Source organism: Lonchura striata, chromosome 5 (assembly GCF_046129695.1).
Source record: "Lonchura striata isolate bLonStr1 chromosome 5, bLonStr1.mat, whole genome shotgun sequence".
Taxonomy (NCBI): domain Eukaryota; kingdom Metazoa; phylum Chordata; class Aves; order Passeriformes; family Estrildidae; genus Lonchura; species Lonchura striata.
The window spans coordinates 72,188,996-72,212,936 of NC_134607.1; the positions used below are offsets into that span (position 1 = coordinate 72,188,996).

At 44.5% G+C, this 23,941-nt stretch overlaps 2 protein-coding genes across 2 annotated transcripts in view; both read right to left on the reverse strand.

Moving 5' to 3' along the window:
• The window catches only part of NRF1 (nuclear respiratory factor 1), a 63,167-nt gene extending 56,255 nt beyond the window's left edge, over window positions 1-6,912 (reverse strand). Inside the window, exon 1 of the mRNA XM_077783724.1 lies at window positions 6,845-6,912. The gene's annotated coding sequence lies outside the window, so the exon portion shown is untranslated. The remainder of the gene's footprint in view (window positions 1-6,844) is intronic.
• A 12,618-nt stretch (window positions 6,913-19,530) lies between these two features.
• SMKR1 (small lysine rich protein 1) lies at window positions 19,531-22,112 on the reverse strand. The gene is made up of 3 exons (XM_031506740.2): window positions 22,026-22,112; window positions 21,358-21,410; window positions 19,531-19,804 (listed from the first exon to the last, which is right to left on the reverse strand). The coding sequence occupies exons 2-3, from the start codon at window positions 21,358-21,360 to the stop codon at window positions 19,601-19,603; spliced, it is 207 nt and encodes a 68-aa protein (XP_031362600.1). The 5' UTR covers window positions 21,361-21,410; window positions 22,026-22,112; the 3' UTR covers window positions 19,531-19,600.
• Window positions 22,113-23,941: the final 1,829 nt, after the last annotated feature.

Below are 23,941 nucleotides of genomic sequence, written 5' to 3' on the forward strand. Positions count from 1 at the left end.
TGATGACTCCAGAACCCTGAAAAAGGAAAACTGACCCTGTGCAAACAACGCGGCGGGTACCTGAGGAAAATCCCGTGTCACAGCCACAGCCTCACCATCAAAATTCTGCACCATCAAAATCTCTGTTTTCTGGAGGGGAAAAAAAATTGCATTTCCCACCCAACGACACCGGAGAGATCTGCCTGCCAGTCTTTCAGGTCTAAAGCACCTCCAAGCTGGGTTTAAATGCTGATCCCACATTTGCCTCTCCACACTGACAGAGCCTGTTGAACAGGCTGGGTGCTCTCCGTGTCACTGGTACCTGTCTGCCTCCCACACGGGCAGAGGGAACCCTGCAGACCCACAAAGAGCATCCAGAGCTGAACCACCCTGGAATTCCAGCCCTCACCCACCCTAACTCTGTGCTTTTCCTGCTTTGAGCATGGAATGCAAATCCTGAGGGAATTCCAGGCTTTCACAGCTCCTGGACAGCCCTGCGTTCAAGGCACTGAAAACGGACCGTGGATTTTTATTTGCTGCCACATTTTGTTCTTCAGATGTCTTTCACGTCTTACCACCACCACCTCCATCTACATATGCTTCTGATTATCAGAGCTGAAGTATTCCAACCATTCCCAGGGAAATTCACGGTTTCCTTCTAGAGCAAGAGACCAAATTCACCACTTTACCCCTAAATCCATGGGAATGCTCATGATGCAGAAGTCATAAGCCTGAAAATAACCCAATTTTCAACCCAAAACAACCACAAGAGCAGCTCTGAATCCACCAGCTCCTTCTAGGAAGGGAAAGGTGCAGCACCGTTGAAATCCCTTCTCCTTCCAAAGGGAAATCAGGAGTTAAAGGATTTTCCTGGTGCCCAAGGAAGCGGCTGCAGAAGCAGCAGGAGACTCTAAAGGCTGACACCGAAAATAAACTTCTTAATTTAAACAGAACTCCTCAGCATAAATAAAACATGGGCACTCTGGGCTGTGGTTTTGCGAGTATTTTTGACCCAGAGTATGAAGTTTTCCAAGTCATCCCTGTTTGATTCCTTTAATTAGATGCTTATGTAATGAACAGTGGGAGGGACTCAGTTACTTCTGGATTGGCTTCCTTGGTCACACTGATCACAAGCAAACGTGGTCTGTGAGTGAAAATATACTTTCATGGGTTTTCCCTTCTGTATTTGAGGTCAGGTGAATTTTGTAGGACTGGAAAAGTTGAGTTTCCCTCCGAGTCGCTGCAGGATCTGAGCAACCCATTTATTATTTATAGGCACCACAGGCAGCACACAAACAATTCACACATCTGCCAAACAAAAAACCAACAAAAATAATGCTCTAAACCGAGGAGACTCCTGCTTCCATCCTCCAGCACAAAGCCAGGCTCCACTCCCCGGCAAAAGCACCACAGTCCCTGAGAAGGTGGAAAACAGGAAGGGAATGAGACACTGAAATTCCCAATCCTACTGAGATTGCATCCACCTGCCATCCACAGCATCCTAAGGGTGTTTTTACTTTCTTTTTTTCCAGGAAGGGGAAAAAAATGGGAAAAAACCAAGGTGGAATTTCATTGACATCAAAATGTCAGCGTGGATCAGAACAAGCTGAGAGCTCCACCAAACACAGCCTGCAGCTCCCTGGGTTCCATCTGGCAGCGCAAGGGATTCCCTCTTGGACTTTTCCTTGGATTCCTTCTCGGAGTCTGGCAAGCAACTCATCCACAACAAACCCAGAGCAGCCTCAGAGTCCTTTCCCGAAAAACTGGAATGCAGCCTGAGCTCCAAAATCCTGGGCACCCTCTCCCACTCGGGTGAAAACCAGGGACAGCTCCTGGCTGTAGCTGTGATATTCCCAAAGGATAACGGGCTCTGAATTTCCCAGAAATCGGACAAACCCCAGCCAGCCCTCCCAGTGGGATTGTCCACCTGGCAACTGGATCAGCCCCATCAGTTTTTGGGGAAAAAAAAGCAGAAGTAGAAGGACCAGAAATGGGGAAGCCACAAATGTTGAACCCCACTGCAATTGCTGCAGTGGGCACAGAAGAAAGCTGAATTTCCCCGAAGCTGGAAGGTCCTGGAAGGTGCAGGTTTACCTGGACAGGTGAGAGGCTCCTCCACCCCTGGCACAATTCTGGACCTTAAAACTTTTCTCACACTCTGCTGCAGACCATAGGCTGGGAAGTGGTGAGGGCTCCTGGTGGGAGTTTTAGTTTGAAGAGATAAAAGACACCAATGATGTTCTGAGTTCCACAGTTTGCAATATTTGGAAACCAGAAGGGTTTTGCCAGGGTTTGTTTACCTGGTTTGGATTCACAGGCAGTATGAGCTGATGAAGAGATTCATGAGGGCAGATGCACAAATTTAATCACTCAAATAAGTGATAAATGGACCAGGGCACGGGTGTGGATCTGCACCCAACAGCAGGAAAGCACTAAAATGACCTAACAAAAAGCTGAATTCCAAACCCTAAGAGGATGGATTCCCTTTAAACACACACAGTGATTCCACTTCATCCAAGGGAATGACTGGAGCTGTATCAGGGAGTTTAGGCCAGATTTTGGGAAAAGGTTCTTCCCTCAGAGGGTAGTGGGGCATTCAACAGTACAAGCAAAATCCCCACCGTGCAGCAGAAGTTATTTTAAAACCCCCAAAAAAGTGGTTTAAAATTATTCTATTAAATATCTTAGGCACTGGGTAACACAAAATATCTGAACTGCGTGGTTTTTTTCCCACAGATCAACTTCAGAAGCAGCCTAAGGAAGATAAAAGTCCAAGGCTGAATTTCACAGAACTCCCTGCACTGAAAATCATCAACACAACCCCACCACTCCTACTGACAGCACAAAATGTTCTTATGTAGCAAAGTCTGGATTAAATTTTCTTGGTAAAAGGGATTCGGGAGCACAGCACAGTTCACTGTGCCCTGCTGCCTTCCTGGAAGACAATTTCCCACATGGAGAAAGTAATGCATAAAAAATAGTAATTCCCAAACCCTTCAGGAGAGGGAAACTGAGTGGAGATCTCCCTTCTTTGGAAAAGCAGTGGAAATATTCCCAAAGCTTGTGCATGCACGTGGCAGAAGCTGAACGTAACCAGCCTAGAAGGGAGATGGACACCAAGAGTGGTCCCAGTGCTCCCAGTCTGGGCTCCTCCACTCTCCTGGGGTTCCTTGGTTTCCCCTATAAAGCTGAAATATTCCAAACCTGAGCTTGCCAGGAGTAGAACTGCCTGGTTTAAGGCTGAGAAAAGGTGATCCAGGCTCCTGAGAGACCAAAAAGCGATGAAATCCCAACGTGTGAAGAATTCCTCAAGTCGAAACACCCGTGGGTTGCTGGTGGACATCAGAGCAGCTGACCTGGCACAGGGCTTCTGTGCAGGGAATTCCAGACAATGAACTGGCAGGAAAAACCCCACGGTGGCCAAGCTCCCTCGGCAGCAAAGTGGCCTTTGCTCATGGAATCATGGAATTGAAGTTGGGAAAGCTCCCTGAGAGCAGAGTTCAACCATCAACTCAACCCCATTGTGTTCACCACCAAACCTCGGGTGCCACATCCACAGGGTTTTGGACAATTCCAGGGATGGGGATTCCACTACTTCCCTGAGCTCAGTCTCCCAAGTTTTCCATTTTCCTGGTGGAGCAGCGCAGAGGTGCAACCTCCCATCCACACCAAGGATTCTCACTGGCACAGCTGGGTTTTCCAGGATGGTTTAATTTAACTTCTGTTGTCCTGGCCAAGTCACCTCTGTCAAGACCACACACTTCCTAAATCCTAAAATATTCCAAGAGCTGCATAAAACCCACAGGGGATGAGGCTGAGAGCTCCCACCTCGCTGTGTTTGTGGCCTGTGCACAAGGGCTCATCACAAACCCTCACAAAAATGATGTGAGGCTCATGGAAAACAACCAGGATGCAATAAAACTCCATAAAAGCCAACTGAGACTCTCTACAAAACACCAAACACACCAAGAAACTGCAGAGGAAGATGAGAGGGTTTAAATGAACGCTGCACGGCGACACGTGGTGGAATCATGGAATGGTTTGGGTTGGAGGGATCATGAATCCCATCCCACTCCACCCCTGCCACTTCCCACCATCCCAGGTTGCTCCAAGCCCCATCCAACCTGGCCTTGGACATTTCCAGGGATAGATGGGCAAGGTTAAAACCCTGAAAAATTCAGCAGCTACAGTCCTCAGCTTTCCACAAGTACCACCATCATCATCATCATCATGCACTTCCTCTTTCACCCTCGACAGGAACAAAAACAAAAAAAAAAAAATCATTGGTCCCAGTTTTACCACCAGCACGAAAATTTCAATTAAAAAGATGAACAATTCTCTCACCTATTTCCTCAATATTTGGGAATTGAAAGTTCACTGCGAGGGGATTGGGAAAGGGGCAATTGTGATGTGGGTGAAGGAGAAGGAAGGATAAGTTCACGCTGGGAATCCTCTCAGGATGTGGGAAGAGGGTCTAAAACCATACTCAGAGACCAGGAAGGATTAGAAACAAAACCACAACAGCCAGGCCCTGCCTAAGGGATTAAAATTCACAAATTCAGGAAATAACAGTTCAGGGAAGGAGAAAAAAAAATTAGAAACATAAAGCAAATTTCCCAAACTCGAACAGAGAAAACATCTCCCCATGCAACAAAAATCATCTGCGGCTGCAAGAAAGCTTAGACTTGGTAACCTCAAATGTAAGAAGAATCTTGAGCTGAATTATTTCTTTCCCTTAATTATTATTTACACTAAAAAGGACCTGAGCACCTCAGTCACAGCCAGGTCTGTCCTGAGCCAGATTTTTAGAGCTCTTTTTTGGGTATTTTAATACATAGCAAGTTACACCCCTTTTTTATGGCCAATTCACAGCCCTTTTTTCGGTATATTACATGGAGGGGAGGTGAGTGATTAACACGTTTCAACTCGCTCCCAACCTCCTGTACAGAGGGAGGAAAATCATACATGTGCAAAATGTAAAGTAAAATAAAAGGATGGGGGGAAAGGGGGGGAAGAGGGGGGAAAAAGGATGAGAGGAAAAAAGTGGGGGCAAAAGGAGAATGAAGGGGAGAAAAAAGAGAGGAAAAAAGAGAGGGTGAAGGGAAAAAAAGAGAAAAAAAGAGAAAAAAGAGGGAGTGAAGGAAAAAAATGGAGGTGTGAAGGGGAAAAAAAAGAGAGGGTGAAGGGAAAAAAAGAAGGGAAAAAAGAGGGGGTAAGAGGAAAAAAGAAAAAAAAAGAGGGGGTGAAGGGGAAAAATCTGAGGTGTGAAGGGGAATAAAAAGAGAGGGTGAAGGGAAAAAAGAGAGAAAAAAAAGGGGGTGAAGGGAAAAAATGGAGGTGTGAAGGGGGAAAAAAGAGAGGGTGAAGGGAAAAACGAGGGGGTGAAGGGAAAAAATGGAGGTGTGAAGGAAAAAAAGAGGGTGAAGGGGAAAAAAGAGTGGGTGAAGATTAAAAAAAATGGGGGTGAAAGCAGAAAAGTGGGGGTGAAGGCAAAAAAATGGGTGAAGGCAAAAAATGGGTGCAGGCAAAAAAAGAGAAAAAAAGGGGGCAAAGGGAAAAAATGGAGGTGTGAAGGGGGTAAAAGGAAAAAAAAAAAGAGGGGGTAAAGGGAAAAAACCGGAGGTGTGAAGGGGGAAAAAAAGAGAGGGTGAAGGGAAAAAAAGAGGGGAAAAAAGAGGGGGTAAAAGTAAAAAAGAAAAAAAAAAGTGGGGGTGAAGGCAAAAAAATGGGTGAAGGCAAAAAAGGAGAGAAAAGAAAGGGGGTGAAGGGAAAACATGGTGGTGTGAAGAGGGAAAAAAGGGCGGGCGAAGATTAAAAAAAATGGAGGTGAAAGCAGAAAAGTGGGGGTGAAGGCAAAAAAATGGGTGAAGGCAAAAAAAGAGAGAAAAGAAAGGGGGTGAAGGGAAAAAAATGGAGGTGTGAAGGGGGAAAAAAAGAGGGTGAAGGGAAAAAAGAGGGGGCAAAAGGAAAAAAGAAAAAAAAAAGGGGGTGAAGGGAAAAAATGGAGGTGTGAAGGGGGGAAAAAAGGGCAGGCGAAGATTAAAAAAAATGGGGGTGAAAGCAGAAAAGTGGGGGTGAAGGCAAAAAAAAGGGTGAAGGCAAAAAAATGGGTGAAGGCAAAAAAAGAGAGAAAAGAAGGGGTGAGGGGAAAACATGGTGGTGTGAAGGGAGGAAAAAAGGGCGGGCGAAGATTAAAAAAAATGGGGGTGAAGGCAAAAAAGTGGGGGTGAATGCAAAAAAATGGGTGAAGGCAAAAAAAGAGAGAAAAGAAGGGGTGAAGGGAAAACATGGTGGTGTGAAGGGAGGAAAAAAGGGCGGGCGAAGATTAAAAAAAATGGGGGTGAAGGCAAAAAAGTGGGGGTGAATGCAAAAAAATGGGTGAAGGCAAAAAAATGGGTGAAGGCAAAAAAAATGGGTGAAGGCAAAAAAAGAGGGAATTGAAGAAAAAAAGGGGAGGTTGAAGGGAAAGAAAAGAGGGAGGGTGAAGGGAAAAAAAAAAAGGAGGCATAATGAGAGGAGAGGAAGGAAAAGAAAAAAAAAAAGAGGTGGCGAGAGCTAAGAGCAGGCAAGAAGGGGCTCCGGGAACAGCAGGCGAAAGGGCGAAGCCAAAGCCCCGCCAATGTCTGCGGCCCAACTTCCCCGCCCGGCCGGGCCCGAGCTCCGAGGCCGCCCCGCACCCGCCGCCCCCCCGGCCCGCGCCCCGCCGGCCGCCCCGCCCGCCCCGGCCGCCCCCCGGCGCTGCGGCCCCGCGGGCCCGGCGCGGCCGGGCGGCGGCGGCCGGCGGGGGAGCGGGTGCGGGCGGCGGGGGCCCCGCGTTGGTGCGGCTGCGCCGGGGCTGGAGGAGATTGCGCGGTAGGACGCTCACCTCAGAGCGGCTGCGCTGCGGCGGGCCCCGCGCCGCGGGGCCGCGGCGGGAGGGAGGGAGGGCGGGCGAGCGGGGCGGCGGCGCGAGTCGCCCTCGGCCGCCGCGGTGGCGAGCGAGGGAGGCGGGGACCGGCGGCGGCGGCGGCGGCGGCGGAGGAGGAGGCCGGGGACAGCGAGAGGGGGGGAGCGGGACGTATGGCGTCATAGCGCCGCGCCGCCGCCATCTTGGGGAGGGTGAGGGTGGCCGGCGGCGGGAGGCGCGGCGGGGCCGCCATCTTGGGGAGGGCGCGGCCGCCATCTTGGGGAGGGCGCGGCCGGGCCCGCCTCAGGGCGCTGAGGGAAAAATCAGTTTAAAATTTTCCATATTTCTAGTGGTAAAATCAGTTTAAAATATAAAATTTTTTTGGCCATATTTCTGGTGGAAAAATCAGTTTAAAATAGAATTTTTTTTGGGCCATATTTCTGGTGGAAAAATCAGTTTAAATTTTTTTTTTTTTTTTTGGCCATATTTCTGGTGATAAAATCAGTTTAAAATAGAAACTTTTTTCCATATTTCTAGTGGTAAAATCAGTTTAAAATATATTTTTTTTCCATATTTCTAGTGGTAAAATCAGTTTAAAATATAATTAATTTTTTTTTGCCGTATTTCTGGTGCAAAAATCAATTTAAAATAGAAACTTTTTTTCCATATTTCTGGTGGAAAAATCAGTTTAAAATAGACTTTTTTTGGTCATATTTCTAGTGGAAAAATCAGTTTAAAATATAAATTTTTTTCCATATTTCTGGTGGAAAAATCAGTTTAAAATAGATTATTTTTTATTTCTGGTGATAAAATCAGTTTAAAATGGATTTTTTTTGGCCATATTTCTGGTGGAAAAATCAGTTTAAAATAGAATTTTTTTTTTCCATATTTCCGGTTGGCAAAATTATGTTTAAAACAGAAATATTTTTTTTGGCCATATTTCTAGTGGAAAGATCAGTTTAAAATAGAAACTTTTTTCCATATTTCTAGTGGTAAAATCAGTTTAAAATAGATTATTTTTTATCTCTGGTGGAAAAATCAGTTTAAAATAGAATTTTTTTGGCCATGTTTCTGGTGGAAAAATCAGTTTAAAATAGAAATTTTTTTTGGCCATATTTCTGGTGGAAAAATCAGTTTAAAATAGATTACCCCCCCCGCACCCCCCCATATTTTTGGTGAGGAAATCTAGTTTAATAGGGGTGTTGCGGAAAAATCAGATTAAAATAGATTTTTATTTTTCTTTGCCATATTTTTGGTGGGAAAATCAGATTAAAATAGATTTTCTGCCACCCCCCCCACCCCCCCCATATTTTTGGTGAGAAAATCCAGTTTAAAATGGAAGCTGAAGAAAAATCAGTTTAAGATAGATTTTTTTTTTCTTTTCCATATTTTTGGTGGAAAAAATCCACTTTAAAATGGAAGCTGACGAAAAATCAGTCTAAAATAGATTTTTATTTATTTGCCATATTTTTGGTCAAAATCCAGATTAAAATGGGAGTTGCAGAAAAAATATGTTTAAAATAGACTTTTCTTGGGCCATATTTTTGGTGGAAAATCCAGATTAAAATGTGAGTTGTGGAAAAATTCAGTTTAAAATAGAAATTTTTTTCCCAGTTTTTTTGGTGAGAAAATCCAGTTGAAAATATAAATTCCTGGAAAATGCCTTTTGAAATAGATGTTTTGAAAAAAATCTGTTGAAAATAATTTGGTGGGGGTTTTTTTATCATCTTTAGAATGGATTTGTCTTTCATTGCTTTGGCAGAAAAATCCATTTTAATGTGGAAATTGTGAGGAAAAGCCAGTTCAAAATTGAAATGCTTCCCTTATTTTTTGGTGGAAAAAATACAGTTTAAAACTGTACAGTTTAAATACAGTTCAAAACGATTTATATTTTTATATATTTATATTTATATTTTAGATGTAGTACAAAAGGGAAGTTTCCCCTTTTTTTGTGGGATAACTAGGTTTCCCTTAGTTTTTGGTGAAAAAAAAATACAGTTTAAAACAATTTATTTATATTTTCATTTCTATGTAAATTACAATGCAAAAGGGAAATTTCCCCTTTTTATGGGAGAACCAAGTTTAAAATCTACTTTTTTTTTTTGTGGAAAAATCCATTAAAAAAATTTATTTTCCCTCATTTTCTCTGCAAAAACCCAGTTAAAAAGTCAAATAGTTTCCATTTTCTGTAGAATTCACAATTCACCTCAGTGGACTTTTAGTGGGAGTTAATAATATTAAAGGCCAATGTAAACAATTCCACACTAGGGAGCTAAAAAATAAATAAGAATTTGAAACAGAGAGGGGAAAGGAGCTGAGGGAAATAATAAAAATGGGTGTAAATTGGTGGGATTTTTGACTCCTGAGGTGGAACTTGATATGTGATGCCCTGAAGCTGACAATTTTTGTTTTTTTTCCTTAGGAATGACATGGAAAATGCAACAGGGACAGGCACGAGAAGAGTTCCCAGAAGTTGTTTAGGAGCAGCCTGGAAAGCAAAATATTGTCAGGGATGTTCCTTCATGAAGGGAAAATTTGTGTTTATTCCGTGCTCTGTGCTGGAGGTCTGGTGGGTTCAAAAATTCCTTGGGATTTAAATGAATCACTCCATATATATATATGTAATAATATATGTAATATATATGTAATAATGAAATATGCAATATATATGTAATATATATGTAATAATTTTATACATATATGTAAAATTGTATATATTATTAAATATATTATATTGTATTGTATCATATCATATTATATCATATCACATCATAATATATCATATCACATCATATTATATTATATCATATCACGTCATATTATATTATATCACATTATATTATATCACATATATATAGTATATTTTTATATATACTATAATATTATCATTATTATATATAAATATATATAATTATGTATTTTATCTACCTATTTATATATCTGTATTTTATGTATTTACTATAACATATTAATTACAAATATATTTAATATAATATCTATTTAATATTATGTATTTCTATATCTATAGGTTGATATATAGCTAGAGATTCCATAGAATCTGGGATCCCTGCAGGAGGAAGGTCCTGGAGAAATGTGGATTTAGGTGAGGCAGCAGGAAAATCCCCCAGGGGTGGGATGGGACAATTCACCCAGGTTTGAGGTTTTGGGAGCAGACTGGACAAAGCAGGCTCAGGAATGCTGCAGGTGGGTGACAGGGATGTCCCATCCAGGTGCATATTTCCAAAGCCACATGTAGTCTCTTTTTTGGTGGAAAAAAAATATAAAAATCGCATTTAAAATGGATTTTTCTTTCCTTGTTTTGGCGGGGAAATCCATTTTTCAGCGGAAATAGTGGAAAAAAGCCAGTTCAAAATAGAAATGTTTACCCTACTTTTTTTGGTGTAAAAAATACAGTTGAAACCAGAAAGGTTTTGTTTTGTTTTGTTTTAATTTATATATATATATTTTTAAGATACAGTACAAAAGAGAAATTTCCTCTTTTTTTTTCTCCCTACCTCTGTGAAGAGCAAAGGAGCAGCCTGGGTGTTCATGGATGATCCAGAGCCATCATTTCCCAGTGGGAACAAACCAACCCTTTCTCTTTGGAAAACAGCACCAGCACACACCTTCCAGGTGTGAAATCCAGGCTGTGCTGGGCCACAATTCCACCTGAAAAAGCTGGGAAAAAACTTAACCGGGAATACAAACGTGACCAGCAGAAGGAAGGGAGCCATGGGAATGCTGGAGGCTGGCCAGGAAGTGCCAAATTCAGTGTTCAGGGAAAGCCTGGGGAGGAACAACCCTGGCAAAGGGTTTAAAATTCCCCATTCCTGGGTCTGGGAAGGGAAAATCACAGAGCCATGGAAGGGGATTGGGAGGGAATTTAAGGATCATCCAGTTCTTCCATGGGCAGAGATACTTCCCATCATCCCAGATTCCTGGGAAAATTACAGAGCCATGGAAGGGGCTTGGAAAGGAATTTAAGGATCATCCAGTTCTTCCATGGGCAGAGACACTTCCCATTATTCCAGATTCCTGGGAAAATTACAGAATCGTGGAAGGGGCTTAGGAGGGAATTTAAGGATCATCCAGTTCTGCCATGGGCAGAGACACTTCCCATCATCCCAGATTCCTGGGAAAATCACAGAGCCATGGAAGGGGCTTGGGAGGAATTTAAGGACCATCCAGTGCTATCCTCTGCCGTGGGTATTATTCCCATTATTCCAGATTCCTCCAGCCAGGCCTTGGGCACTGCCAGGGATGTGGAGTCCACAACCTCTCGGATACCCTGAAAAAAAGTGAAAAAAGCACACAAACACCATTTCCCAAACATTCAGGATACAGATGGAAGGGGAAAAAACACAGCTGCAGCTCCTTGGCCTTTTCCTTCTCTCCCTCTTTTCCAGATTAAAAAGAAAATGGCATCCATGGCTCATCAAGAGCCAGGATGGTTTTCCCAACATCCAGGGAGAATTTTGGTGGTGCAGTAACTTTGTTTTAAGTTTAAGCCCAGCCTTGGCCAGGCTCTGCCTTCCACGGCTTCTCTGGAACCGACCAAAACCAAAATTGAATTTGGGGATGGTTCCTGTAGGGGAAAGCTCTTTTAGGGATTGTAGTCCCCAAAATCTGTAATTCTTCTGGGGAGCTGCTGCTTGGGGGGATTTTGAATTCCTGCAGCATCTCCCAGGGCCCTGCAAATGCACATTTCTGATTTTTCATCTGAATATTCCCTCTCTCCAGTTTAGATCCTTACGTGCAGTTCAGCAGGCTTCTCAGATATTTTCAGCATCTTCTCACTTTTTATTTTCAAATATACTATATTTATAAATGTGGATATACTTTGGTCAAGTTCACCACAGATTGGTTTGGGTGGGAAGGGAGCTCAAAGCACCTCATGTACAATTAATGGGGAGACAAAGATCAGACTGAAGAAGGGAGAAATGCGGTGGGAATTTGTTAGCAGGAAGGCCTCCAGAAACATTGGGAGGATTTTTTTTTTTTAATTGTTTTTTCTGGAGTGGCTGCTGGAGCACTTGATAATTTTCCTTTTGTACTAGATCTTAGAAAAAAAAAATCTGTTATCAACTGCATTTTTTCCACCAAAAATAAAGGAAAACATTTCCATTTTGAAATGGCTTTTTCCCACAATTCCTACTATAAAATGGATTTTCCCACCAAAACAAGGAAAGAAAAGGGTGTTTTAGATGTGGTATTTTTTCCATAAAAAATAACAAAAAAAATTGCCACCACAACTATTTTAAACAGATTTTTTTTTTCAAAATTTCTATTTTAAAAGGCATTTTCCAGGAATTAACCCCTTTCTGTGGCCTTTAGCCCAAATTCCTAAGGGCTAAGCTGTGGCCATGTGCTGATTTCCCCTGCGAGGAACTTACATTTCTGCAGCCATGCTAAATGTTATTTTTTTTTCTCAGCAAAATTTTATAAATCTGAGATTTATACCTAAATTGGTACCTAAGCAAGACACTCGGGGCTGCTCTAAGCCCCTGCAAACATTTATTCAGAGGAGTCCCACCCTGAGCTGCTCTCCCTGTGTTAATGAAGATAACCAGTCCCAGCATCGATGCAGATATTTGGGTTTGGGGAAGATCAGTGCCCTGAATCCCGGTTTAGCAACGTGTGGAAGGAAAACTGCAGGTTGGAGGTGTTAATTGTCACCCTGTGCTAATGAAAGGGCAGCAGTGTGGGGAAGGGAGGAAAGCAACAAGAATTACAGGTTGGAAACCTGTGACAATATGAAAGGGTGGAAGCAGGGCGCTTGGTTACCCTAAAGAGATGAAAGGAGGGATTTTAAGGGAACAGGGATTTAACAACACTCACCTGGTGGGAGATCAGTGGGTTCAGGTGAGCTCAGGATTAGCAGAGCTCTCTGCCACGTGAATTCCGTGGGAATTGGAACAGTCCTGGAGCCACCTGAGAGCTGGAGGACCCTGGGACACGCCAAGGGACACCGGGGAGATCACCAGTGTGAATCCCACAGACACCTCCTTCCATCTCTGCTGAAGAAACTTTTAGAGGAGAATTTTTAAGACCTGCTGAAGCACTCTGAGAGACCCCAGCTGTGGTTCTAGGTGGAAAAAAGCAAAATATCAGCTGCCAGTGGACGAGCTGGAAGTGTTTCCCACCCTGCTGTCTGCTTTTCTGGTGATGGGAACAGAGATGTGAGGAAGGCAGCGGAAAAGGATGAGGAGTTGATAAAAGTGTGAAGGTTTCTAAGAAAACAGAGCTACTCCTGGGACAGTTCCCAAAAGGCAAGTTGTAATTATGAGGTACTCCCCCAAATATTGTACCTGATTTCAGGACATTCTTCCTGACAAACTATTTCAGGAGCCAAAGCAACAGGGGACAGAAGCTTCCAAGGACCCACCTCAGGCCATGTGGTTTGAGAGGGTTTGGACCCCATGCCAAACTCAATGGTTACAACTGGAGTAAGACCAAGAGCTTGGAAAGCTCCAGTACAACCCAGCAGAACACACCTAATTCCCTGGCTGCTCCCTGCCTTAGCAGCTTGATAAAATCAGCTGACAGCCCAATCAAACCTCACAGATAAGAAATCATCCTCCTCAACAGGCCCCTGCCCATCTCTGCTGAAAATAATTCCATTTTATACAAGCAAAGTGCTCCCAGTTGCTCTTCCCCAAGCACCTCTAGTGAGTGACACCTCAAACCCCAGATGGGAAACTCACAGAGCAGGAATTCCCTCCAGACAAAAATGCTACAGATACCTCAAACCCAGGATGGGAAGCTCACAGAGCCACCACAAACAAATGTCACAGAGCAGGAATTTCCTCCAGACAGAAATGTTACAGATACCTCAAACCCAGGATGGGAAGCTCACAGAGCCACCACAAACAAATGTCACAGAGCAGGAATTCCCTCCAGACAGAAATGTTACAGATACCTCAAACCCGGGATGGGAAGCTCACAGAGCAGGAATTCCCTCCAGACAAAAATGTTACAGCTCCAGCAAGATCGGTCTGGCTCTGCAGCATTTTGAACTGCCATAAGAAACCCTTGGGAAGTGTCCCAGAGCAGGTTTTGTGTAAATACCAAAGGAGCCAGGTCATTCCTGCTGTTCCCTGGCCGATCCAAGCCGCTGTCACCGTTGTCACCGTTGTCACCGTGCCTTCAGCACACACGGTGCCACGTCACGCGCTGTGGGAGCAATCCATCCAATCAATCAGTACGTGGGGGCAAATTTATTGCACAAACCTTCTTTTTCAGACTCAAAGAAATCAAAATAAGTGTTAAAAAGAATTTTTTTTTTTTTTTTCAGGAAGAGCATAATTTAAGGAATGAGCATTTTGCCACACATGTGACAAAGAAACACCAGTTTTTTGGAAGTGGCCATAATTCACATGCCTGTTTCTGTTTCCCATCTCCTTTTTATCCCTAGGGAGATCCCAGCATGACCAGCTCAGCACCCACAGCTGTGCTACAAAAGTGCAAAGCAGGATGAGATAATCCACATTTAAAGCCCCTTTCAGGTGTGCTGGCCACCTAAGCACTGAGATAACCCCGGGAAACCCCAACTGCAATAATTACTGTGATTTAATTGCATCATTGAGACAACTTTAACTCACACATCGGTGGTGTAACTTCTGATTTAACATCTCAGTCTGCACAGAAAACTTATTCCAGGCTGATTAGCTCCATCCTTCACAGAACAGGCACTTCCTATTAAATGATGTGGGAAAAGTGCCCCAAGATTTGCATAACCTACTTGAATCATCCTGAAGAGAGAGAGAGAAAAAAAAATCTGAAGTTCAATATAATTTTTGGGTTGTACTGCACAGCTTTAAGCATTTTTGTTTTCTTCAATTATCCATGTGCTGCTGTCTCCCTGCTGACATTTCCTGTAGGATTGTAGGAGCTCTTGGCCTATCCTTGTATTTTCAGCTATTAAAAATATTCCAACATTCAGCAGGCAAACTTTTGGACGTTTAGTTCAAGAATTTCCACCAAAAAGAAAATTGTTCCTTTCATGGCACAAGATTCTGCTGCAGTGATGGGTTCCATTAAACATTTCCCTCATTTTTCTTACATATTTCTCTCTTTTAGTGCCAGTTACAGCTCGAGGACAAATGCTGGCACTTTTCTCGCATAGATTTCACACTTGGTTCACTTTAGCTTAGTTGTGAACATATCAGACTTTAAATTTAAAAATTCCTTTTGGTTATTTCTTCTGAAATCGTGTGGCAATAACCTAAAAGGAACACAGCAATTTTGAAGGTCTGTATTTTATTTTAAAATAATTAAATATTTTTTTTTTACAAAATTATGTGGAGCCTAAACAAACAAACCAAAAAAATGAGAGGAAAAAAAAAAATAAATAAAGGAACAAAGTGGGTTTTTTTTCCAGGATCTTTTTTAGGTCTGAGGCTGTTCATCTAAGGGGACACCAAAAGATGCAGGAGTTCTGGATTCCCTGAATACGCCCAGAAAAACACTGGATAATTACATGTAACAAACCCATCCCAGTGTTCCACCTGGGAGAATTTGGTACCTGCAGGTGTCCTGGAACTTGCCTAAAAACCGTTCCTGTGAGCTCTAAAATTTCATTCCTTTTGCTCCTTTGTATGACAGTTACAAAAGCAAAAGAGAGAAAAAACCAGCTCGTGTAATTTAAAAAAAAAAAATCTATAGAAAGTTTGTAAAGCAGAGCCTTATAAAAAGACAATAAAATTGAGTTTTTTTTGTTCTTGATACAGCACCAGGTGAGGACAGTGAAAGATAAATGAAGGGGAGAGGAGTTAACCCGCTGAAAACTTTGTTTTATTTCTCTCTACTGACACTCATTAGTGGCAACATTTTAAAAGCCTCTTGCAAGGAAGATTTTCTTTAAAAATTCTCCATGGGATCCTCTTTGTTGTGGAGATACCTTTTATGAGGAAAAAAGTCCTCAGCTCTCCATCCTTCCCTGGAGCTGGGAAGTAACAGCCAGGGCAGGGGGACAAAAGGATCCCTGCCCCTTCTCAAGCTTTTCTTACACGTCCAGAGATCCACTGTGCTTTTCCTCGGGTGAAATAATGCAGAAGGAGAAACCTGGCAATCCAGAAATGCTGGCTGGAGGCAAGGGAAAAGAGAGAAAGCTGCTCACAAGCAGCTTGAATTCACCAAATGTGGTGAATAATATGTTTTATTAAACCATATTTATAGTTATAATTTATAACTTCTATTTATGGTTTATTTATATTTTAATTATAGTTATACTTTATAGCTATAATTTATATGTATGTTTATAAATAATGTATATTTATATTTTTTTATGTCTACCACTCCCATCCCAGCACAGCCCTGTGACTCTTCCCCACCCACAAACACACCCACCCCAACATCTCCTGTATTTTTAACAGCAGGGCTCTGGTACACAACTTCCTGCAGGAAACGTGAGCCAACAGTGGCAGCAGAGCACAGGAAACCCCAACACTACAAAACTCCCTGCAAGGCCTGACACGCAGAACACCACAAAGTTCCCCGTGCCACAAAAAAAAGGGCATCTCCAGCTTGCAGATTCCCCTCACAAAACACTTTGTGGATTTGGACAGAACAGGGGTTATTCAGCATAAATTCGGCTCAAATCCTGCGCCCCAGAAAAACCCATCTGGGAACCAAACTCTTACAGGTTGGGATGAAGCAGGAACAGCTGCAGCTGTCACCCTGTCACGTCCTTAAGCAAATCCAGCCATTTGAAGTCCAAACTTTTCTTTAGAGATGCCTTTTGGTCTTTATTAATCACCAGTGAGATGGAATTACACACAAAATTCAGCTGAGAGGTAAAATGAAAAAGGAGGGGGAAAAAAGGAAAATGTTTAATTACTCAGTTTGGGATTGTTGGGAGAGTTTTTTCATCTGCTGTCAAAGAAGAGAATGGCAACTTTTGAGATGCACTGGAAGGCAGAGCCTTTGTCCTTTGCACTTCACTGGTCACCATCTGCTGAGTTCAAGGGCATCATGCTGAATTTTTTGTAATAAATATTCCAGTAAATTTTGGATACTGGAACTTGGAGTTTTGAAACCACTGTAGCTCCAGTTTACCACAGATGTAAAAAGGGCCTTGCTCACTTTTAACCATCCTTAATTAACCACATTAAGCAGTTCCTACTTCACTGCTCAAAAACATCTGTTCCTATAAGCCCCGTGTGGTAAATATATCATACAAAAATCTAATATTTTTGGGTTTTAACTGGTTTCTTGATGCTGAATACAGAGGTTGCAGAAGATCTCTGGCTTTAGAAGGCTGATGACTGGAGGAACGAGCTGCTGTGACCAGCGACTTCCTGGTGGGTGATGGGGAAGCGAGACACGAGAGAAGGCTGAGGAGGAGACGTAGGTGCACAGCTCACAACAAAGTGGTGCTGCAAACCACATCCAAATCAAATCATCAAACCAAATCATCACCAGCTGCAGCTAGTGAGCAGGGAAACAGGAAATCCAGCAGCCTGGGTGTCCCTCCTGAGGACGTGGGTTAGTCCTCAACACAGCTTGATGGCTGGACTCGGTGATCTTTTCCAGCTTGGAGCTTTTCCATTCTGTGATTATTTACTTGACGTGAGAGACTGAAGTGGCTCGTGCATTAGACATTGCTAAAATCATCAATCAATCAATAATCAATCGATTTGCTCACTGTAGCAAACTGCGAAGGAACTGCTGTCCATCTGTGGCCACCAGAGCCACCCCTCCCCAAACACCCCTGCTAACTGGAATGTTGGATTTTGAACCTGGGATAAGACAAAGGTGGTACTTTTGTCCAATTATCTGGGAAGAAGAATGGATCCACAAGGGTATTGGAAGAGAGACTGTGATGCTGCCAGCTCATGCATTCAGGGGGCAAGTTAGGATGTGCAAAGGAGCACAGCCCAGCTCAGGCTACAGACTGATAAGGGACTCTTTATCAGCTCTGAACAGGGCACTGCCTCTTTGTCCCTGCTCAAGGGAACTCGGGGATAACTCCTGGGATAACTCCCCTGCCTTGGAATATCAGCAGATTCACAGGTAGCCCCATGGTGTTCACCTTGGCCATAATGGGCCACAATGGACTGAGCTGTGCTGACAGAAAAGGCAGCTGCATCATCCTTGAAGGTGTCAGAGTCCCAAAGTGCCCCACGCCCCACAGCATTCCATCATCCAGGGTGAAACTCCCCCTCCAGGGGAGGCACCTGGGAGTTCCCACTGAGCCCGAGTGAACATAAACCCAGATTTTGTGTTCTGTGCATTTCTCCCACCACTTCTTCGAGATTCCCCCTCATCCCCTGGTGGATCCACTCTGTGACCAGCAGCTGGACCAACAGACACTGAGATTGCAACAACCAAGTCTCATCACAAGACCTGGGGGTGGTGAGATCTTCCTCCTCTTATCCTTTCCCTCTCATCTTTCCCTCTCTTTCTTTTCCTTATATCACATTTTCTTAAGTGTTACTTTTATGCTTTCATATTTTCATATTAGTACAGATAGTAACAGCCAAAATGGCTACATGGCTGTTTTCTTCTGCAACCAAATTGCTCTAAATTAAACCCTTCATATATTACCTACATATATCATTATTAAACCCTACATATATATATTTTTTTTCCCCAAACACCAGTTTTACCCTTGGCTTTCTAGGGTGGGTTGTACCACATGTAGGTGGAACAAATCCCGTGGAGTTTGCAGCAAGCTACAAATGACAGCAGCTGGCTAACGAGCAACGTCACTAATTATGATTTTCCCAGGTCAAAACCTCCTCAGAGAGGGAATGCTTCAGGATGGAGAAACAGCGCCAGGATTTCCAGGCCTTTATTGGCTTGGGTTGATGATAATTGAGTGTTACCTGGAGGTCAGAGGGGTGGAAAGATCTGGGAGAGATGCACAGCTCCTCTCAACGTGGTGCTTCATGGTTTCCCCAGGGCTGCGTTGAACACCCGTGCAGGAAATGCAGCAAAAGAACTCTGAATGTGACACTGTGACACGGAGCTTGTGACCAGCCATGTTCGGGCTGAGAACGGTCACAGTGAGTGACAGCCTGGGGGTGAGGGACCATCACCCCCTCTGCCAGAGTCACATTCCCAGAATCATTTGGGATGGAAAAGACCTCCAAGATCATCCAGTCCAAGCTGTGCCTGACCCCCACCTGTCCCCAGCCTAGAACCTTGAGTGCCACCTCCAGGAATTCATGGGACACCTGCAGGGATGGGCACTCCAAACCTCCCTAGGCAGCCCCTTCCAAGGTCTGACAAACCTTTCCATGAAGGAATTTTCCCCATAATCCCCCCTGAGGCTGCCCTGGCCCAGCCTGAGGCCGTTCCCTCTGCTCCTGTCCCTGTTCCCTGGAGCACAGCCCGACCCCCCGGCTGTCCCCTCCTGGCAGGGACTTGTGCAGAGCCACAAGGTCCCCCTGAGCCTCCTTGGCTCCAGGCTCAGCCCCTTCCCAGCTCCCTCGGCCTCTCCCCACACCACCAAGGCTCTGTCAGTCCTTGCTGAGCTCAAGGAGGTCTCAGGGAACTCGTCCCATCCCTAAGGAGTGGCACAGGGTGGGTGAATCCAGCCCCAGCACAGCGCTCCATTCCACACAGGCTGAAGTGACAATGGCACAGTGGCCCCTGCCATGTGCCACTGCGAGTGAGCTGCAATAAAAGTGTCTTTGTGTGGACACAGACCAAGAAAAATATTTGAGCTGATCACTGCCGAGCTCGGGGCGGGTTTAATCACAGCTGAGTGTTCACCAGGGAGTTTGGTTCTCACTTCTTTTTCTTCCCCTTCTTTTTGAGAGAGCCAGGCCAGGGGTGGCCCCGGAATTCCAGGAAGGCAGCGGCATTGTGAGAGATGTAGTAAGCGTTGAGCATGGCAGCTGGGCTGAAGAGATCCACTTGTTTCACAACCTTAGTTGCACCCTTTTTGGAGCTTTTGTCTTTGCCACCCTTGGGTTTTTTGGTTTTGCCTGCCTGCAGAGAGAAAATGACCACAAAGCCACTCAGTTTTGGGTCTTTGTTGTCTCACTTTTGGGTGAGAGACTCAGAGAGCTGGGGGTGTTCAGCCTGGAGAAGGATTCAGGGAGAGCTTCCAGCACATTCCAGGGCCTGAAGGGGCTCCAGGAGAGCTGCAGAGGGACTGGGGACAAGGATGGAGGGACAGGACACAGGGAATGGCTCCCACTGCCAGAGGGCAGCCATGGATGGGAGATTGGGAATGAGGAATTCCTGGCTGGGCTGGGATTCCTGGAGCAGCTGGGGCTGCCCCTGGATCCCTGGGATGTCCAAGGCCAGGCTGGACATGGGGCTGGAGCAGCCTGGTACAGTGGAATGTGGTTGGAACAAGATGAGCTCTCAAGTCCTTCCAACCCCAACCATTCCATGACTCCAAGACATCCCAGAGCAGCTGTTTTGTTCTTTTTAGTCCTGCCTCACAGAGCCCCTCACCCAGACCCCAGTACCTTGTGGTGGTTTTATGTAAGGACTCACAAGCATTTATACACCTTTCCAATCCCTGCAGGCTGTGACCACCTCTAAAACCATCAGACTGAGCTGATCCCTGTCCCTCTGCGCTTCCATCGGGCTAAAAGAAGGTGTGTGCACAATGAAAGTCAAACAATTCTCTACTTAAAAAATTGGTTGTTTTTTAATTACTACATGAGGATGCAATCCTGGAGTAACTTGGCCTGTGTTCATCCGTTCCTGTGTGCCTGCTTGGATTTTAACCCTCCTACAGCTTCCATGGGTCTGCGATGGTGCTGCTCTCCCACCACTGCTGGTTACACAAATCCAAACCCACATACACAGTGTGTTTTCCACGTTCTGATTTCTAAAAACTCCTTTCACAGCTCAGCTCTACTCAGTGCAAACGGGAAAAACATTTTTGCTCTGAGGTGTGAGGACAGAGTAAAGGGCACAATCCTCAGAATCAGCTGGAACCAATGAAAAGCTAAAGCAAAAATGTAAAAATAATCAAATTTTTAATCTAAACCACACAGACTCTCTATTACAGAAGCAAAAAAGAGATAAAATAAGAGTGTAAACTGCAGCTGCTGACAGCTAATTTGCAGAATGAAACTACTTGAGCTCAGACATGTGTTTGAGAGAGCACAAGCCTCTTTAGCAGACTTTAATTGGGCAGAATTTGTGGAATACCTCACATGCTGCAGGGACATGCTGGTGCCAGATTTTCCAGCCAGCCAGTCACCTGAGTCCCATCCCTTATTTGCTGAAAGTGTCTGGTGGATTTTGTGAGCACTTGTAGGCTCCTGATAGGAATTCAGCCTGTAGCTCATCTTTCCAAATATAAAAGACGCTCGCAGGCTTTATATGCTATGTACAAAATTTTACAGCCTGCAGCCAAGAACAAAAAAAGCTAAAAATCAGAATTAGGTTTATACTTGCACACAAAGTAAATTTAGGCAGGTCAGTTCTGTCCTGCAGCTGTGGGAAGGAACCTTCTGGATATTAACCCTTTTCCTTAAAAAGGTGCTAGCAACACTTCTGAAGGATCAAAGGTGTTTTACCATGGCTGAGTCTTTTCATGGTGAAGTGTCATATCAAGCCCTGGAGATGGACCCTGAAACACAAAATTACATGGTTAGTTACACAGTGTAAAGCACCTGCTTCTGTGTCAGTCCCCACTAAACTTTGAAGAGAAAAAGGGAAAAAATAGTCCCTTGCAAAACCAGGTCGAAGTGTTTAGGGGGTAATCTCTAAAAGCTGATACTCACCTGTGAAATCAGCTGCTAATTGTAAAATCCCAGGACTCTGAGCTTTTCAGCAAAGCCCTCGAGGTTTCCAATCACAGAATCCTGGACAAAACCTCCAAGACCAAGCCCAGCCGTTCCCCAGCACTGCCAGGGCCACCAGTGACCCCAGGTGTCCCCAGGTGCCACATCCACGGGGCTCTGAAATCCCTCCGGGGATGGGGCTCCCTCCAGCCCCGCAGCTCTGCGAGGGCCGGACAGCTTTTTTAGGAAAGGAATTTCCCCAGCCTAAACCTCTGGCACAACCTGCCGCTGTTTCCTCTTGTTCTGTTCCATGGGAGCAGAGCCCGACCCCGCCTTGCCTGCACCCTCTGTCAGGGAGCTGTACCGAGCGAGCAGCTCCCCCCTGAACCTCCTTTTCTCCCCGGCTGCCCCAGCCCCACCTCCCTCCGTCACCGCCCGGTGTAGAAATGGCAGAATCTCACCTTCCCGTCCCCCCATCACCGCAGCTCTGAAGAAACCCCGGCCCCTCTTCCCCCGCAGGGCCGCCATGGCCTCCCACCCCCCCTTCCCCTCAGCGTCGCGTTGTCATAGCGACCCAAAGGGGCGGGACCTCGTGCTGATTGACAGCTCGGTGTCCAATCCGCTGCTGAGGCGCCCGCCCGCCACCCAATCAGCTGCCGGGGGCGCTTCCCGCCGCTGCGATCGTCGCGGGGAAAAGGGCGGGAAAAGCTGTGAGGGGCCTGAGGGGAGCGGCTGCCGCCGTGTGCCCCGCCCCGGCCACAGCCACCGCCAAAAGCCCCAGAAATGGCGCAAAACCCTCACCGCTGCCACTTGGAGCTGAGAGGAGGAGAGGAGCAAGTCGCACTTTCCAAAGGTCTTGGAAAGATCGGCGTTTGCTGGGCTGTTTAGTGGAATTTTCACGTTATTGCTGCTTGACGTGCGGGGCAGTCTCTGTTTAAATACCTGACTCAGCCTCCTTCACCATAAAAATATTTAAAAAACAAACTCTGCTTTGCATCCTCGCAGAGCCACGATTCCGGATAGCAGGCTCTGAAAATGTTGTGTAATTCAGGTTGGATATTTTCAATAAATCCCCATAAACCGAGGCTTAAGGCACAGAATTGATGGAGGTGGAGGGGTCTGAGGGAGGGATAGGGACACGAAGGGTTCATTTTGTTCTCTGCACCTTTTTTAGACACAACAATTTTATCTAAGGGTAGTAATGCTTCTAAAGGTGGGATGATTTTTAAATTTGGGAAAAGAACTATGGGAAAGAGGAGTCTCTCCTGCATCCCTCAGCACCAGATTTTCACTTGCAAAGCACTAAAAAAATTAGGCACAAGTGAAAAATGTCAGTATGGACTGGATTCCCTCATAGAAAAAAGAAATAGCTCATAATTGCAGTATTGCCAAACTCCAACAAACACATCAGCGAGTCTGCCTAGATCATGGGTTTATTTTTACCTTTAACATTAACCTCTCTAAATGTGCTCTCTGCTGCATAAGTGAATTTCCTTCCTTCTTGCCTAATAAAAATACTTGGTAGTGTAACTCAGGAAAAAATTCTGCAGATTTGGGAGTAAAATTCTCTTGAATGAGCCTCGGATAATGAAAGCAAAAATTAAAAATAAATACTGGTTTCCACTCTGTTCAGGGAAATTCTGTGTCATCTGTATTAACAAACTACACAGCATAAAAGAAACAATCATAATTACACTAATTATCTCCTTTTAGCACAGACAACTGTCCGGAAGCCACATTATAATTACTGAGACAAAAAGGAAGGCAGAGAGCACTGAAATGTTCGATCAAGGAGACAAAATTCATCCTGTGCAGTCAAATGTTGTGTTTTGTGGCAGTGCTTGGACCTGGCTGCAGAACAAGCTGCTGTTTACACATGCAAGGCTTTGATAAATAATTAAGGGAAGCTTCTCAAACTCCAGAGGATAATGAGCCTGACCTCATACAGTCACTTCTGTGGTTACAAGTGGATAAATACAGAGGCAGCCAGGACATCTCAATGTTGTTATTTTTATGGAAATATTCATGGGAGAAAAAGGAGGGATTTTTTTTTTTTAACACTGCCAGACTGAATGGATAAAAGGCTAAATTCCCTGCCCCCTCTTCTTTTTTTAAACCATTCTCTCCTTTTCTCAACTCTGAAAGGAACTTTGTATCTCTGTAGCCTTTTATCCTTCACCAAAATTTACTTTAAATTCACCAAACAGCTCTAAAGTTGCTTAGAGAAGACGGAGGAGAAATTAATAACTCAATTCTGTATGCTTTATATCCCTAGGAAACAGGAAGAATCTACAAGAAAACAGGAGAATCTGTGCTGAGGTGCTGAAGAAAAGGTCTTACCCACAGCAGAACTTTTAGCAGCCACCTGTAGGGTAGA